The 14,774-nt window shown below is 41.7% G+C and overlaps 1 protein-coding gene across 4 annotated transcripts; it reads right to left on the bottom strand.

Annotated features, from left to right (window-relative positions):
• Positions 1-239: 239 nt before the first annotated feature.
• Positions 240-13,778, bottom strand: cdk12 (cyclin dependent kinase 12). Of its 4 annotated transcripts, none has more exons than XM_013269633.3 (14): positions 11,250-13,778; positions 9,731-10,426; positions 9,068-9,247; positions 8,834-8,973; positions 8,557-8,727; positions 6,899-7,088; positions 6,105-6,161; positions 5,747-5,848; positions 4,672-4,749; positions 4,473-4,589; positions 4,254-4,385; positions 3,852-4,063; positions 3,260-3,679; positions 240-1,639 (listed from the first exon to the last, which is right to left on the bottom strand). In XM_013269633.3, the coding sequence occupies exons 1-14, from the start codon at positions 12,413-12,415 to the stop codon at positions 1,227-1,229; spliced, it is 4,074 nt and encodes a 1,357-aa protein (XP_013125087.1). In that variant the 5' UTR covers positions 12,416-13,778; the 3' UTR covers positions 240-1,226. The 4 variants fall into 4 exon arrangements, with proteins under 4 accessions (XP_013125087.1, XP_013125086.1, XP_013125089.1 ...); XM_013269632.3 differs by having other exon boundaries at positions 3,840-4,063; positions 11,250-13,760; XM_013269635.3 differs by having other exon boundaries at positions 3,326-3,679; positions 3,840-4,063; positions 11,250-13,759.
• Positions 13,779-14,774: the final 996 nt, after the last annotated feature.

Here is a 14,774-nt window from a genome sequence, read left to right as displayed (position 1 = left end):
CTTCCTTTAATAAACTGAACCAAGAGGGAAAAAAAAAAAAAAAAAAAAAAAAAACACATTACAAAATTTTTTTTTACAGACACATGAAACCATTTTTCCTTTCTTTCTTTTTCCAAAGCAAAAAAATGGAAACAGAACAATGGACCATTATTTAGGCATTTTATCATTTTCTTTATGTAAAAAGTAACTACACAAAAAAATGAGGGGAAAAACGAAAAAAGCTTTTCTTGGCAGGTAGGTGAGGAGCAGACGTATGCAACGAGGCTTTCAAAGCCTACTAGAAGAAGCTGGGAAAATGTGTTTCTGTATGTTTCTAGCTTTGCATTCATTTAGCAGAAGAGTATGTGCATTATGGAGCAGTTCATCAAAATGCAGTTTATTCCATGTTTGAGACAGGAACATGAGCACTACAGGCTTGTTACGACACAAAGATCTGCTGTATGTAAAGAAGCGATACCTTAAAGTGAGCAGAGTTAATTTTAGGTGATGACACGAGTGCGTCATCCAAGTAACCTGTACACCGGTGCCATTCAAAGCAGAAACTTAGCCCACATTTTCACACTAGGCCAAGATCAATCAAGGGTCGCCGGGGTCAGAGTGGAGGCACAAAGATGAGAAGAGGGGAGCTCGAATATGAACAGAAAAAGTCAGATCTTCTGAGGTCATTTCCTTAAATGTACCCTTATGCAACAATTAACTTCAACAAATCTATCAGACTGTCAGGGTGGAGCATAATTACTTCATTCTCCAAAACACTGGTAATCCTGTTAGAAGGGGGGCACTGCTGTGCACATGACAATCATTTGTTCTAGGGCAAAAAAAAGATATTGTATTTGTTTTCAAAGTTGCTTGTCAGCGGTGTAACACTCAATTTGGAAGCTACACTTCATTCGACACCAGACCCTTCAGTGTAGAGGAGAGAGAAAGGGTTTGCAGATGGAGAGTATCCATAACCGCTGAAAGTCAGACTAACCTGCTGAGATACTCCAACCATAACACCACATGACAGCTCATTCTGCAGGCAGAGATATTCATGACCACTTCTAAAAATACCCCAGATCTCTTTCATTCAGGCATTCATTATCAAAATCTTTGATCCAACTTTCACTACCTGCACAGGTTCCAGTGAGTCATACTCTGTAGGTGTCCCTCTGCATTTCCCTATAGGCCAGGATTGCTGGACCAGTCCCACGATACCCAGGTTGATCTCGACGGGGGACTGAGGGTCAGCGGGCAGCTCCATGGGAAAAGCGGAGGTCCTGGTCTTTGGGAAACTGTGCTGCAGTGGTAGGAGCAGCAGTCGCGAGTCCTGCTGGGGCTTCAGCTGCAGCTGAAGGTTTAGGTGGAGAGCTTGCAACCCATGGTGGAGGGCACTGTCTGTGGGCAAGAGCATCCACAGTAGGAGAAGGATCGTTGCTGCGCTGTGAGGCACCACATTCCGAGTCCTGCTGAGAGATGAGCTGGAGCAAGGCGGCTGCTACAGCAGGGCTGATGTCCTGGCTGGGTTGCGTTTCTGGCGCAGCCTGCTGGGAGTTTCCAAGAGTTGATGGAGGTGGACCTGGTGGAGAGGGTGGACGTTGCTCAACAGTTGAAGGCCCCTGGTTGGCCCCAAGCTTTTTTCTTTTTGTCACTGCACCATCTGAAGGGGCCAAACAGAACAGAACACAGCACATTAGACGTGAAGTCTAATAAGGCATATTTAAGTTAAACCTATATACTAGCTACACACCCACTAATAAGCTTTCTTTTTCCTCTTATACTCCCAACCTGCATTTAAAGACAGTAATACTGCATTTCAAATGAGCCTGTCACGGAGTTACACAACGTTGACATTCCTACCTTCACCACAAGAGGGAGGGCAGAGCACTTTAAGTGAATCATCACACTAAGTAACTACAATTAGGGAACCGTGCTGCAGTGGTAGGAACAGTCTTTACAACAGTCTGTGTTTTTGGTACCAAATAACTTTGTGAACCTAATGTAGATGCTATACAACATCACTAAAAACAATTAGAGAAAAAAAATGTTTTTTTACATCTGCCACATGAAACACATAACCATTTACCTACTCAAGTGAATGGTTATAGGTAGGTAAAAATAAAATAAGTATTTTTTCTATTTTTAAATAACTAGTCATTACCATTTAGATGTTTATTAAACAGAGAAACATTAATGTCTTTTAATGCACTACCCAATAACAGATTAACACTTGCACAACAGATGCAGGCCCACACTTCCAAACACCCCCCCCTAAATCACAGAAAAAATGTGGGAACTAGGTGGGAAAACATTACAAGGGGGATGTGCAGTTGGATGAACAGAAAAGGTGACTTAAGCAGGAGAATTTCAAGTACTTTTAAAGGGCGAGTAAGACTACTAAAGCAGCACTGTCTATTCTTTTGAATCTACTGAAGTGCAAGGTGGACCAGGGATGTAAGGTTTTCAAATGCTTTTAAAGGTTCACCATTCAGTGTCAGCAGCATAATCAGTGTTATTCAACTTCCTAATCACATTTTAAGAAAAACGTGACCCAGAGTGAACAGTTAACAAAAAAAAAGTGACAAAAACCAAGGTTAAAAGAAACACATGCAGGTGACATCTAAAGATTCAAAACATTTATTTTCACTTGATAATTTATTAGACTTTCTTCATAAAAAGGCTGACATTACAGACTGTTTAAAGCAACATCGCTCTCTGTGAAGAATCCATGACACCTGCTTTATAATGAAAATGAAGCGAGGAAGAAAAAACACATGTGGAAATGGGACAGAGAGAAACAAAGACTGTGATAAAGAAACAAGAAAGAGGGAAAATTGAGGGAACATCACAGTGTGAGCCTTTTTACTCAAATGAATAACACCGTACTTTCTTCTGGTTTATTGAGTACACCAGTGATGAACCAGTGATATCCGTGTGCAACAAACCTTTACCTGGTTATCAGGGTCACAGGACAGCAAACGCTGAAAAGACAATTTGCCAGGGTTTTCTTTTGCACTTTTTTTTAATAGTACAGGTGTTTATAGGGGAAGATGTTGAATGTGTGTCACTCGTATGTCATGAATAAAAGAAGGGGCGGGTGTAATATCGGTCTAATAGCCCTATTTGCAAATTTTATTAAGTATCCTAAAATCAAAGTAATTTGATACAGTATATAGTCAGCTTCTGTTTGTTCCTTGCCTGGCTCTTTCCACTCTTATGATTTCCAACTGACCCTGGTACCTTTTCTGTTTCACACTCTATAGGCTAAACCCAGACTTGCCCTTGCAATCAGTAGTAGAAGCGGACGAACCGCGCGTTAGTGCCTCCTCTGACTGAACGCCATTACTTTCATCGCCTTGCTCCTCGGTTTGTGGCTTTATAATTTGGCCCAAAAGGAGAGCCAGCAGCTTGGCCTGGTCTTCCTGGCTGAGTGGCGGATCTCCAGATGTCGGTGAGATCTCTTGGGGTTCAGGAGGCGGCTCTGGGGGCTGAGACCTGGAAGCTGCCTGGGTCTGGTCCTCTGGTGCCCCCTGGTGGTCAGAGGCCTCACTAACAGCAGACAACAACTGGCTGAGAGTCTCTGGATTGGGGAGGTTGAGGAGCTGAGCAACCTGGGGCAAGGCGTCTGCCTGTCCCTGGAGAAGGTTTAGCAGCACTGCCAGCTCTGTCTGATTCAACTGCTCTGCAGCCGATGCCAGGCCTGAACACACACATGCATGCGACTAGAATTCAGTGCCAGTCTAATAAAGACATAACAATCAAATACATTTAAAAAAATAATAATAAATTCTTATAGAATTTTGTTTTTCCACAATACAGAAACTTTTTTCAAAAAAGGTAAAATACTTAGTATCTGTTACCTGAGAACTCACTCTCTATGTTGGTTGTGGAGGGTGGTTTTCCTGGGGGAGGTGGTGGAGCTCCAGTGGGGCTGCTTGGGGGACGAGGGTTCTCTCCACTGGAGGTCCCTGTCACATCTTTACGGGGCACTTTGGGCACAGGCACATCCTCGACAACCCCACTCTGACGTGCACGCCTTCTCTTCTTACTCCACAACTCGTGACAGTCTTGATGATGAGGAAGGCTAAAAAAGACAAAAGAAATTGTACAAATTTAAAATATACATTTTATTAACCAAATAAAACTAAAATGAAAAGATTGACCTAAATAGGCAATAATTGTATTCTGATACAGATAATGTCCGAGTGTTATTTTTCACGTGCTCCATCCAATACTGTCATTGTGTTAATTTGGAGAGGTTGGGAGCTACTAACTCTGGTGGTGGCATCCTGTTGGGCTCAACATCATGCAGGAAGTCACTGAAGAGAGCTTGCTCTGATGTGCAACGGCGTGCAGGGTCAAGGGTCAGCATTCGGTCCAGTAAGTCCAGGGCAGGAGTAGGTAAACTATGTTGAGGAGAAGAAATATTATTCCTCTAGAACCAGACAGAGTTGATCACAGCTGCCTTAGGTAAGTGCACTTTGAGTACATACTGTGCAAACTCCTCCCGTAGTCGCCGTCTGTACTGCTTCTTGGGTTTCATTGTGTTGAACAATGGAAGTTTAATGACATCAGGCCAAACGGCCGGACAGGGACTCCCACACAGTCGGCTGAGACAAAGGAAAGGGTTAATAATCTTGATAATTAAATCAGAAATTATTACTTGCAATTTATTTGTGGCAGGCAGTCTACCTGATCAGCTCTAGTTGCAGAAGTTCCTGGTTAGCCTGGAAGATGGGCTTCTTCGTAAAGAGCTCTCCAAGAATACACCTGAGCCACGACAAGTAAGAAAAGGTATTGCATGTATATAATGTAAAGTTTAAAACAGCTTTTAAAAAGTACTTAAAGAGTAATTGTCTGGCAAAATCTTGGTCAAATAGGCCTGTGAAATGTGATGAATGTAGGCCCTTTTATTCCAACAAGGTAAAACTCTAAAAGTATTCACAAGGAAAGACTCTCAGACTGTAGATAAGGTTGATTTAGATTTGCATGACAAAAGGTGAAAGATTTTTGAATGTTTATAACCAAGTGTGATGATTCTAATTAAATATAGTAATACCTTTAGGCTTGCTGCAAAATAAGACAAATTATTTCCATAAAAAGCTATAAAACAATTGAAGATTAAGGAATATGACACATATCTAAAGAGAAATTTGCCTATTAGTCACCAAAGGTAAAGAGTACATTGTAAAGATCTTCTCAAAATGTTCCCAACACATCTGCTTACACTGCAGAAATAAATACTTAAATACATCTACCAACCACCATTAAGAAAAAAGTTAATAACTACCAGACAGCGGACAGGTAAAATATGTGAGATTAGACACTGCTGTAATATAATAATAATTAAAAAAAGACTACAGCAGCTGTCCAAATGATCTACATAAACCATTTTTGAAGAAATTGAGTGAAAATGACTTGTAATGAAGGACAAAGCAAGGATAACACAAGTCTAGCACAAATATGCCATTTTAGAGTAGTTTGTGGGTTGAGCCAAGGTGAACGGGAAAATAGGACTCTATTTTGGTACAGTGAACCCTGATGGGTGGGAAGCTTTAACCTGCAATTATGCACCCTAGGCAAGTCAGGGGTGTTATGTGACTAACCTGAAGCAAAGGCTGAGACTCCCCCCAAAAATTTATCCTAATCTACATAAAAACAACAGTGTAATCTGTTGTTACCCAATTATTCATCTGAAAAATAATTCATACACTTGAAGACCATGTGATTTGACAGACAGAAGTACTAAGATAACTGTTGTACTCACCCACAACTCCAAACATCAATGGCTGGAGAATATCTCTCCTCTCCCAGCAGAAGCTCAGGGGGACGATACCATAGTGTGATTACTTTATTAGTGTATGGCCGGCTGGGAGCAAGGAAAGAGAGATGAGATGGGAGTCAGCACAGTCATACCAGACACATGTCCCCCAGTGACAAATCAGAATCATTTTAGCTCCAAGTAACTGTATTATTCCTGAGACACAGCTCCATCTTGTGGACAGACATTGTAAATTAAAAAATAATAATTAAACATGCTTTCATTCAGCAACTTAAACACTATAATGTCTATAATCACTAAATGGAATTAAGCAGATCAGGTATATACAACCCTCTCCTCTTACCTTTCCTCTGAATTGTAAAGACGAGCCAAACCAAAGTCAGCCAGTTTGATCTGACCTCTGCACAAAAAAACCACAGATAACATTAAAAAAACAAAACCAAAAAAAGCATTGCTAACTACTGAATCTTAGTGTATCTAATCCTAAAACACAACTCAACAAAGTGTCTTCACTGTAAGTATCAAATGATACTGTAAAATACACACTGCTCTTAAAGAAACACCAAATATTATTGGTCAAATTTGGTAGCGCTCAGGTGCAAATGTTCCACTTCTAATGTCTATTTGAAGTCAGCTGTTCAGTAGTAGGGCAATAACTTCATGCAATGTGGTTTTTAAATCCTCCACTTCCCAGAAAAACTCACATTTTCTTAATTCTTGACAGCTCATTTAAGCTCAGTTTTTTTCATGCACCTTGGTTGCACATTGGATGTTCAACTGTACTAAGCAACCATCTGTGGGAAGTTGATGTACTCCACTAAGGTTATTTGAAGCATCCAATTAATTTAGTTACTTTGTAATTAGCTTTCCTGCTGACACACTTTTGAACCCTTTCTGCCTGACAAATTATAGCAATCGTTTGATAGTATTTAAGGAATGTGGATACATTTAAAGGTGTGAATATTACATTTCTTAGTGTTTGTTTACATGGGTGAATAAGAAAAAAAAAAAGTAGATAAATCTTAAAATTCACATGTCACTAATTACTACTGAAACACTTGTGACTAGAAACAGCCTAGCTGCTACAGCATTTTACTGCAATTGTCTGCACACAGGACACAACAATACTTTACTCACTTGTTATTTAGCAGTATGTTGGAGCATTTGATGTCTCTGTGCAGGAAGTTGTTTTTGTGGCAGTAGTCCAGGCCCTCCATCAGCTGACGCATGAAGCTGCGGATGTGCTCATGGGAGAACTGGACCAGGCCTGACTCCAGCAGGCCCATCAGATCATGGTCCATGTACTCAAACACCAGGTAAAAAGCTCCTAAAAACACAGCAAAGATGTATTCAGATGTTTTAAACAAAAATACATGCACACACACGTCTGTGGGTTCACATAAGTGGACATGTGGTAAACGGTTAATAGGTACTCAGGTAAATTTAACCATGCTTCTTTAAAAGTGAAGTTACTGAGCTGAAATGTACACAACTGCATTGCCAGCTACAATGCAATTTAACATTCATACAGCCCAGAAAACTCTACCAGCACACTTCTCTCTGGATTGAAACATTAAAGAGCTGTTCAAGTTAACAGTGACTACAGAGAACGCAACCAGATGTGGTCATTAGATCAGTTCTAGTTTTTCAGTTTTTATTTCTTTCGCTCTAAATTATGTTTTATCTTAACAATTTCAAATGTCACAAACACTTTTTTTCCACAATAGTAGCGGTTTCGCTTCCACTTATACAATTCAGTGTTACAGAGAGGCTGGGTACACCCTGGATAGGTCCCCAGCCGGTCACAGGGCCAAAACAGACATAGAATGATTCACACTCACATTCACACAAATTAACCTAGCCCCACTAAGTGAAGGGAGAGAACCCAAACAACCATAAATATATAACTTGTCATAGAAACAACAATAAATAATGTACTTTTGTATAAAAAAAAAAAAAAAAGTGTATTCTATGAGCATCACCTTTTCTTATAATTTTCTGCTCTAATTTTTTGTGTCATTATCTGCTGCCCTGAAGTATGTGTATGCACGTTTTCAGACATGTTGCAGTTTCAGGTCTGACTCCGTCAGTGCTGTCACAGCTGCTAAAACATATTTCAGTGACAAACAGAAGTGCTGCACATCCGGTTTCATATAGAGTGCCCACCATTACTTTCCTGGCACATGCCTGTAGTCTGCCAATTAGGTGGAATCTATACACCATTTAAATGGCTTCTTGGGGTTCGGTTGTTTAGTGTTCATGAAAAGTGTGTAACCAGCACAGCCCTATAACTATTTATACACTTGGTTAATTTGCCCTCAACTACTTTACAACCAGTTTACTAAAACTAAAGGCATCATTCACCAGTAATCATAAAACCATTTTTATCGCAATACCATTTGCAAGGATGACTACAGCAAACTTAAGCTGTCTCTAGGTTACCTCCTACATTGAATGACATACTCTATTCAAGCAGTGAAAATCGTGGATATACCTACCTCGATCGCATGACTGATAAAAACCCAGTGTAATTCTAGATACGAAGTAAAAAAGTATTGCTAAACTCATTAATAAATAAGTTTAGCAATACAATCTCTGTATTGCATTGTATCTCTGTGACATCACCATTTAATTAATGACACTAAAACCAAGATCTTTCTAAGGGGATGCCTTCTCAGAACTGCAAAGTTTTCTCCCTGCATTTAAAACAAACACTCCCTAACTTATCATCACTTCTTACCTACTTGTACCCCACATGAACAAAAACAGCAAGGTTTTTTTTTGCCCCCCCTTACCTTTATCCTTTTTAAAGTCAAGTGCATCCTGCTTGTCAGTGACGATTTCCTTCATGTTGACAACACTACGGTGTTTGAGCTGCCGCAAGATCTTAATCTCTCTGATAGCTGTGATGGGGAAGCCCTCTTTTTCATTGTCCAAACGCACTTTCTTCAAAGCCACCAGTTCACCTAGCATATTTGGTGAACACACATGGATTTTAGAGAGCCACTCTTTTTATTTTTTATCTTATTTGTTTTTTTAAGGAAAACATAGTAGTAAATGGATTTCACTTACCAGTGTCTTTGTCCTTAGCCTTGTACACTTGCCCATAGGTGCCTTCCCCTATGATGCCAATTATATCAAATTTATCTACACACCGTTTGCCCCAGTCACTTTGGGTATGTTTGCGCTCGCCATATCGCGGGCAACAAATCCTGGAAAGCACAAACAAGAAAAGGAGCTAAGACGTCATGTGTGATTCATGAAAGGAAAACTTTAAGTGGGTGAGTATAAAAGAAGAATGCTGACTTTGGTCTCTTCTTAAGGGCTGTCTGGGGTAAGAGAGGAGGCTGGCGGACAGGTAACTGTGGGGGTGAAGAGTCCCCTCCAAGCAAGGTGGGCGGTAAAGGCAGGTCAATGATAGAAGGGCGGTTGCGACCTTCTTTGTCCTTTCTTGATGGCCTCTGGGGAGGAGTGGATTTCTTTGGGCTGATAGAGCAAGATTATTTTTTTTTAAAGTTTAAGACAAAACCAGGAACACATTTTATGCACTGTTTTCATGCCGATGTAACAACTAACACACATTCAGATTAGAACTAGTTACAATAAAGTGTACATACCACGACTTAAACTAAAGAGGAAAATTAAAATTCACTTTCATCTAACAGTGAGCCATTTTTGTTTTTTGTAGGATGGTAATTGACATATTTAAAACACCAAAGTGCAAACATAGCATTTATTCATAAAAAGTTTTCATATCAAGTTATGTCTTGAAATTACTTAATTTTTGTTAAAATGACTCATGAAAAACCAAAATGGGATGTCTTGAATGGTGTGTTCAAGACATCCCGATGTACATACAAGTCACTGACAAATGACAGTATAAGTTCAAGTATAACAGCTGTAACCTCATACAACAGATTAGTAGGCACTAAGCTTATTGAGCAGTGTGCCTGTTGAGGGATTCCTCACCTGTCCTGAGCATTTCCCAGCAGTGCAGGTGGTAGAGGCAGGGGAGGAAGAGTCGAAGTCTTGTGGAGTGGGGTCTGACGGACAGGGCTGCGAGCAGGAACCGACGCTGGCGATTTAGCCTGTGATACGGTTGAGGGTGTAGGAGGCTGAATATTTGTTTCTGCCTGAGGTGGTGGTGGAACCTGTGTGGCTGGATTGGGTGGCGCTGGAGAAGAGGGCTGTGGAGGAGGAGGCGGTGGTGCAGGAGAGTTGTTTGAAGAGGAAGTTAGAGTTGCAGTCATCAGCTCATCAGCATTGGGAACATCATGGGATAACTGCTGGGTTGGTGGGGGCTGAGGTTCTGATGCTGCTACTGCTGTTGCATCTTTTTCTGGCTGTAGAGCTTCAGCTTTAGCAGGCCGTGAGGATGAGGAGCTTGAAGTTTTTTGAGCTGTCGGAAGTGGAGAGCCGCCTCCACTAGCACGAGCAGCCGCCTCAGCAGCCAGGCGTTCCTTCTTCCTGCGGGTCAACTCTGCACCCAAGCTGGAATTGAGGGGCAGACGTGACGAAGGAGGAGAGCGGCTAGCTGGCCGGCTACTGTGGGAAATGCTCCCTGTTCCAGCAGAGGAGGTGTGCCTCTTACCGCGGGAACGAGAGGAGGAGCGGCGAGAAGAAGAGTAGTGCAGAGGGGAGCGACTCCTGGAGCGGCCCGAGCGTCTAAAATAAGAAGCACATTTTTAAGATCATTTATAGATTAAGACAGAGAATTGGAGCCAAATGGAATGCATGATATAACTGAGACAGACAGACTGCTGATCCATGGCTAAATAAGATGTTCTCTAATCATATTATAATGAAAGCAAAGCCATGTGGGACAAGTAAAACTAAAACTACTGACGCTTTCAAAGATGGCCAACTGGATCTATTTTTGTTGTCTAAAGCAATAGACTGGGCTAATTAATTAAGAACATTATTCAGTTTCAAAAACATTTCATTGCTAAATAATGGTGAAATTTTGAAAACGATATTGCACATCAAATAAAAATCTGTTACCTTCTCTATAAAAGAATGTGAAGCACTCCTAAAACTAAGTACCGGGTTTCATTAAAGACAGCTGTCTTTTTCTGAAATCAGTGGCAAGTATGTACTCTATAGCTCAAAGGTAATTATGAACACAAATACTTATGGTCACAGAGCCAGGGTGTAGTGCCCTAAGCTTCTCTTTTTGAATTGAAATGACAGCTTAAGGTAAACCCTGTTTTCAAATACACGTATTGCCAATCTCCATCCTGTAATTTTCTCACTCTCAAGCTTTTGTCTGTTATGTATGGTAAATTTCAACTTCAATACAGAGATCGATTAGCTGGAGTGAAAAGCCCTCTCCAAGTTCAACATATTTGTCTAACCTCAAACTTAAAATGCATGCAAAGTGAAGGTGCTGGAAATATGCAAAACCTCTATGGAAGGTGGCTTAATGAGTAAATGTCTCTAGAACATAATTCCCAATAGATTTTAAGGGTGACCTACAGCATATACTCACCGAGACATGGGGCTCGTACTGGAGGACCTGCGGTTACCATAGGGGCTCATGGAGCGTCTCCTAGAGTAAGGGCTGCTGTCCCTCTCAAAGCTGGAGGACCTGTGTCTGCTGCCGTAGGGGCTGTCTGATCTCTGCCTGCTACGACGAGACACATCACCATAGGGACTCGGGCTTTGCTGGGCCGCCCTCCGTCTAGAGTAGCTGTCATCCCCCTGATGTCCATACCCACTGCCCAGTGGACTCTCACTGCCGGCCCCTCTTCTGGGACTCGGCGACAATGCAGAGCTGGTGCCCTTTCTCCGTGGGCTACCCCTACTTGAAGACTTCCCCTTCGGGCTTGACTTGTGGCTCTTAGAGGACTTGCGATGGCTTCTATCTGTCCGGCTCCTCTGGGAGGAGCTGCGACTGGCCTCCCCTCGGCCTTCTCTCCGCTGTTGCCTGTCTTTGCGAGACTTCCCTGAGCGGCTGCTCTCCTTACTGCGAGATGAGGATGTGGAAGAAGTAGTGCTACCTACACTGGCTGCAGGCGGTGCCTGGGAGGAGAGCATCAGCTCCCCACGTTTGGAGTCACCCTCTGACGGCACCTGGCGTTTAGATGAGGAGCCTGACGAGGCCTCCTCCTTGCCCTTTCCAGAAGTCACTTTCTCGCGATCTTTACTGCTCTTTTTCTTGTACCCACGTTCTCCATTTCCAGATTCTCTAACTTTGTTAGTGTCCTTGGACTTTTTTCGTGGGTGTCTGTGCCCCCTGCTCTCTCTATTACCTTCTTCTTCGCCAATATCCCTATCGTAGTCTGGCGAGGGTTCCAGTCGATTTCCCCCCCTCTCAAAAGGCCTGGAGGACGGTGGGTCCGAGAAGGTGTCCGAGTCGGAGCTAATATCGTCGTACTCCACTAGAGGCTTCACCGTGTTGACACCAGGAGGCGCCGTATCGCCGAGGGTAAAATCGTCAGGTGCCGCCAAGGATTCCCGATTATGTTTTGTTGATTTATGCCGTTTGCGTTTTAAAGAAGAGGAGGACATTGAAGTTTTTAACTGCACCTTGCCGTCCTTGCTCATCATGTCTCCCGCAGAGGTATGAGTCGGGCCCTGGTTCTGGTGTGGCACACCACCGATGCTAGATTCCGGCTTCCTCTTGGTCCCATGGTGTCGGTCCGACCCAGGCATCCCTCACGTCGGCGTCGGTGCCTCTTCTGCGACTTGGCCTCGGTGATCCAGGCAATTCATTCACAGGAGACCAGTAGCAACTCCAAATGTCAAAACAAGTCTTACTAAGCAGAATCAGGACAAGAAAATACAAAAATAAACACACCAGGCCGCTTACGTCCACTTCTCCTCAATGCCAATTCATTCCATTGAGATCGCCAGCATATTTCGTCAAAGCAGATAAATGCCAAGTTGGTTTTCCAGTGCTGCGAAGTTTGTACTTTCAGTTAGTCAGCGAATGAAAAAGACTCCAACCAAACATCGGATCATTGTGGTGTCGTCTCCGTCTCAGTTTAGCTAGCACAGCTAGCTAAAGCTCGGCAGCTAGCGAGCTGACTCCTAAAAAAGAAAAAAAGTCCCTTTGTGAAAGCTGTCCTTGTCCGGTGCCAAGTTAAGTAAAGGTGTTTTTATTCCACAGAATACGGTCTTAGCATTCAGAAACAAGCAAATGCCTTCATTAAAAGACGCTCGTTTCTCCAACAAAATGAAAACTTGACCCGGTTGGTACTGTTTACATGTTCCCTTTAATGTAAGTTTTATCCCCTATAAATTCAATATTGATAAGAAATTATAATATTTTCGTGTGCAGGAGATGTTCCAGTTTATTATCAATGGCTCTGGAAATCAACCAGGCCTATATTTAGGGCGATGCTAGTGGATTTAATATCATCCACAGCCCTAGCTCAAGGAGACTACAAACGCCATTATGGCTCCTGTAACTAGCAACTTCTGCGCACAGCCGATTGAACCGGAAGACGGAGCACTGCCAATCTTGACTGTATCCGAGCAACTTCCTATCAGCGCAAAGATCCCGCCCACCGTCCTCATGGCGACACGACAGAGACGTAAAATGAAGAGATATGTACTAATTTGCAAAAGTACGTTTTTAAAAACTTTCCAAGTTTCAGATAACACATTTAAAACAACACACATGTTAGATGTCAGGCTCATGATGGGTTGTTAAATGTTGAGCTTGTTGGAACAGAAAAGGAAGACACTGGGGCAAAGATAATAGAGCAAAGTCTTATTATCAACAGGCAGCAGGCAACTGCCTCTGGGTCCTGAAAGCGTCAACATATTTAACCTACTACTAAGGTTCATTAACTTACATGGTAAGGTCTTTTTAATAAGTTCTGCTTCACAAGATAAGCATGAGGTCCAGTCTTAGGTGGGCGTCTTTCAAAATATAGTAGTCTTTTATTATGCTATCCCAGAGAAATCCATGTTTAAGTAATGCTCTAGTAGGAAAAAAAAAAGCAAAGAGAAGATCTTGCAAAGTGTTTAGGAGAAATCCACCAAAGCATGACTTTATGTTTGGGCTTGTCTCCTTAATAGTACTTTACATATCAGCAGATGGATCAGCAGATGGATCAGCATCCTGCGTATTGGTAAAATAAATAGAAATCTACATGTCTTAAACAATACAACAATCAGACAATGGTCACTTGGAAGGCAGTGAATGAACCAAAGCTGCCATGAAAGAAAAACAGCATATGTTCTTGCCCTGTGACTGACATGTGACAGTTTCCCTGTGGGTATCTGTGGTTTAGGATTTTCAGGTTTACGTGTACACAGTATATTTTAAATAGAGAGCTGTACTTTATCTTACTGAAAAAAATAAAGTAGTTATCACAATGCACAGTTTCACTAAAAGTATATGATATCAAATGGATAATTAAGCAGAGATCTTTCAGATTTTTTAAGGACAATGCTATATTTAAGTGCATTTATACACACACACAAAAACAAAACAAAACACACTGACATGTCTGCTGGTTGAAATTGAGGCCTGGATCTTTACGAAACACACAAATAAGGCATTTCTGGGTCAAAACTTTTCTATGTCTTTCTGATAAAACTCTTTCAAGCTACAGACACACACACAAAGACACAGTTCTTGTTGTTGTTCCCTCTGATGTCTCTTTGTCCCCCGATGACCTCCCTTTCTTCACTCTATTTGTTGCACTTGTTCATATCCTGCTACTGGAGGAGTGTTAAAACAAAAAGTCATGCAAAAGTACGACCGAGAGAGAGCTTTTTTGGGAAAAGCATGCTTTTGGGATATTTCCTCAAAATGATTGAATAATGAATATTTTGTTCTTTATCTAAAAATAAAATAAAATAAAATAATGAATGTGAGAATTTTTCAACAGTGATTATGGTTTTTTTAGCTTGCGGTGCAGCCAGTGTGAAGGCACCCTAGCTGCTTCATTTAGATCCAACTAAAGTCCGTTAACTGCTACTACGGATAATCTACCGATTATCTTACATGTAAATCTTGCTAAACTTTAAAGTTAACCCCAATGTTTTCTTCCTTAAT

Source organism: Oreochromis niloticus, linkage group LG4, assembly GCF_001858045.2.
Source record: "Oreochromis niloticus isolate F11D_XX linkage group LG4, O_niloticus_UMD_NMBU, whole genome shotgun sequence".
In the NCBI taxonomy this organism is placed as follows: Eukaryota; Metazoa; Chordata; class Actinopteri; order Cichliformes; family Cichlidae; genus Oreochromis; species Oreochromis niloticus.
This window is presented reverse-complemented; position numbering and strand designations above follow the sequence as displayed.

Bases quoted from the DNA above. Each gene is read 5' to 3' on its own strand.
- cdk12 (XM_013269632.3), bottom strand. From the start codon at position 12,415: ATGCCTGGGTCGGACCGACACCATGGGACCAAGAGGAAGCCGGAATCT. The intron at 4,750-5,746 runs GTGAGTACAACA...GTCGTGGCTCAG, and splicing joins ATTGATGTTTGGAGTTGTGG to GTGTATTCTTGGAGAGCTCT. The intron at 4,590-4,671 runs GTAGACTGCCTG...CCTTTGTCTCAG, and splicing joins CTGCAACTAGAGCTGATCAG to CCGACTGTGTGGGAGTCCCT.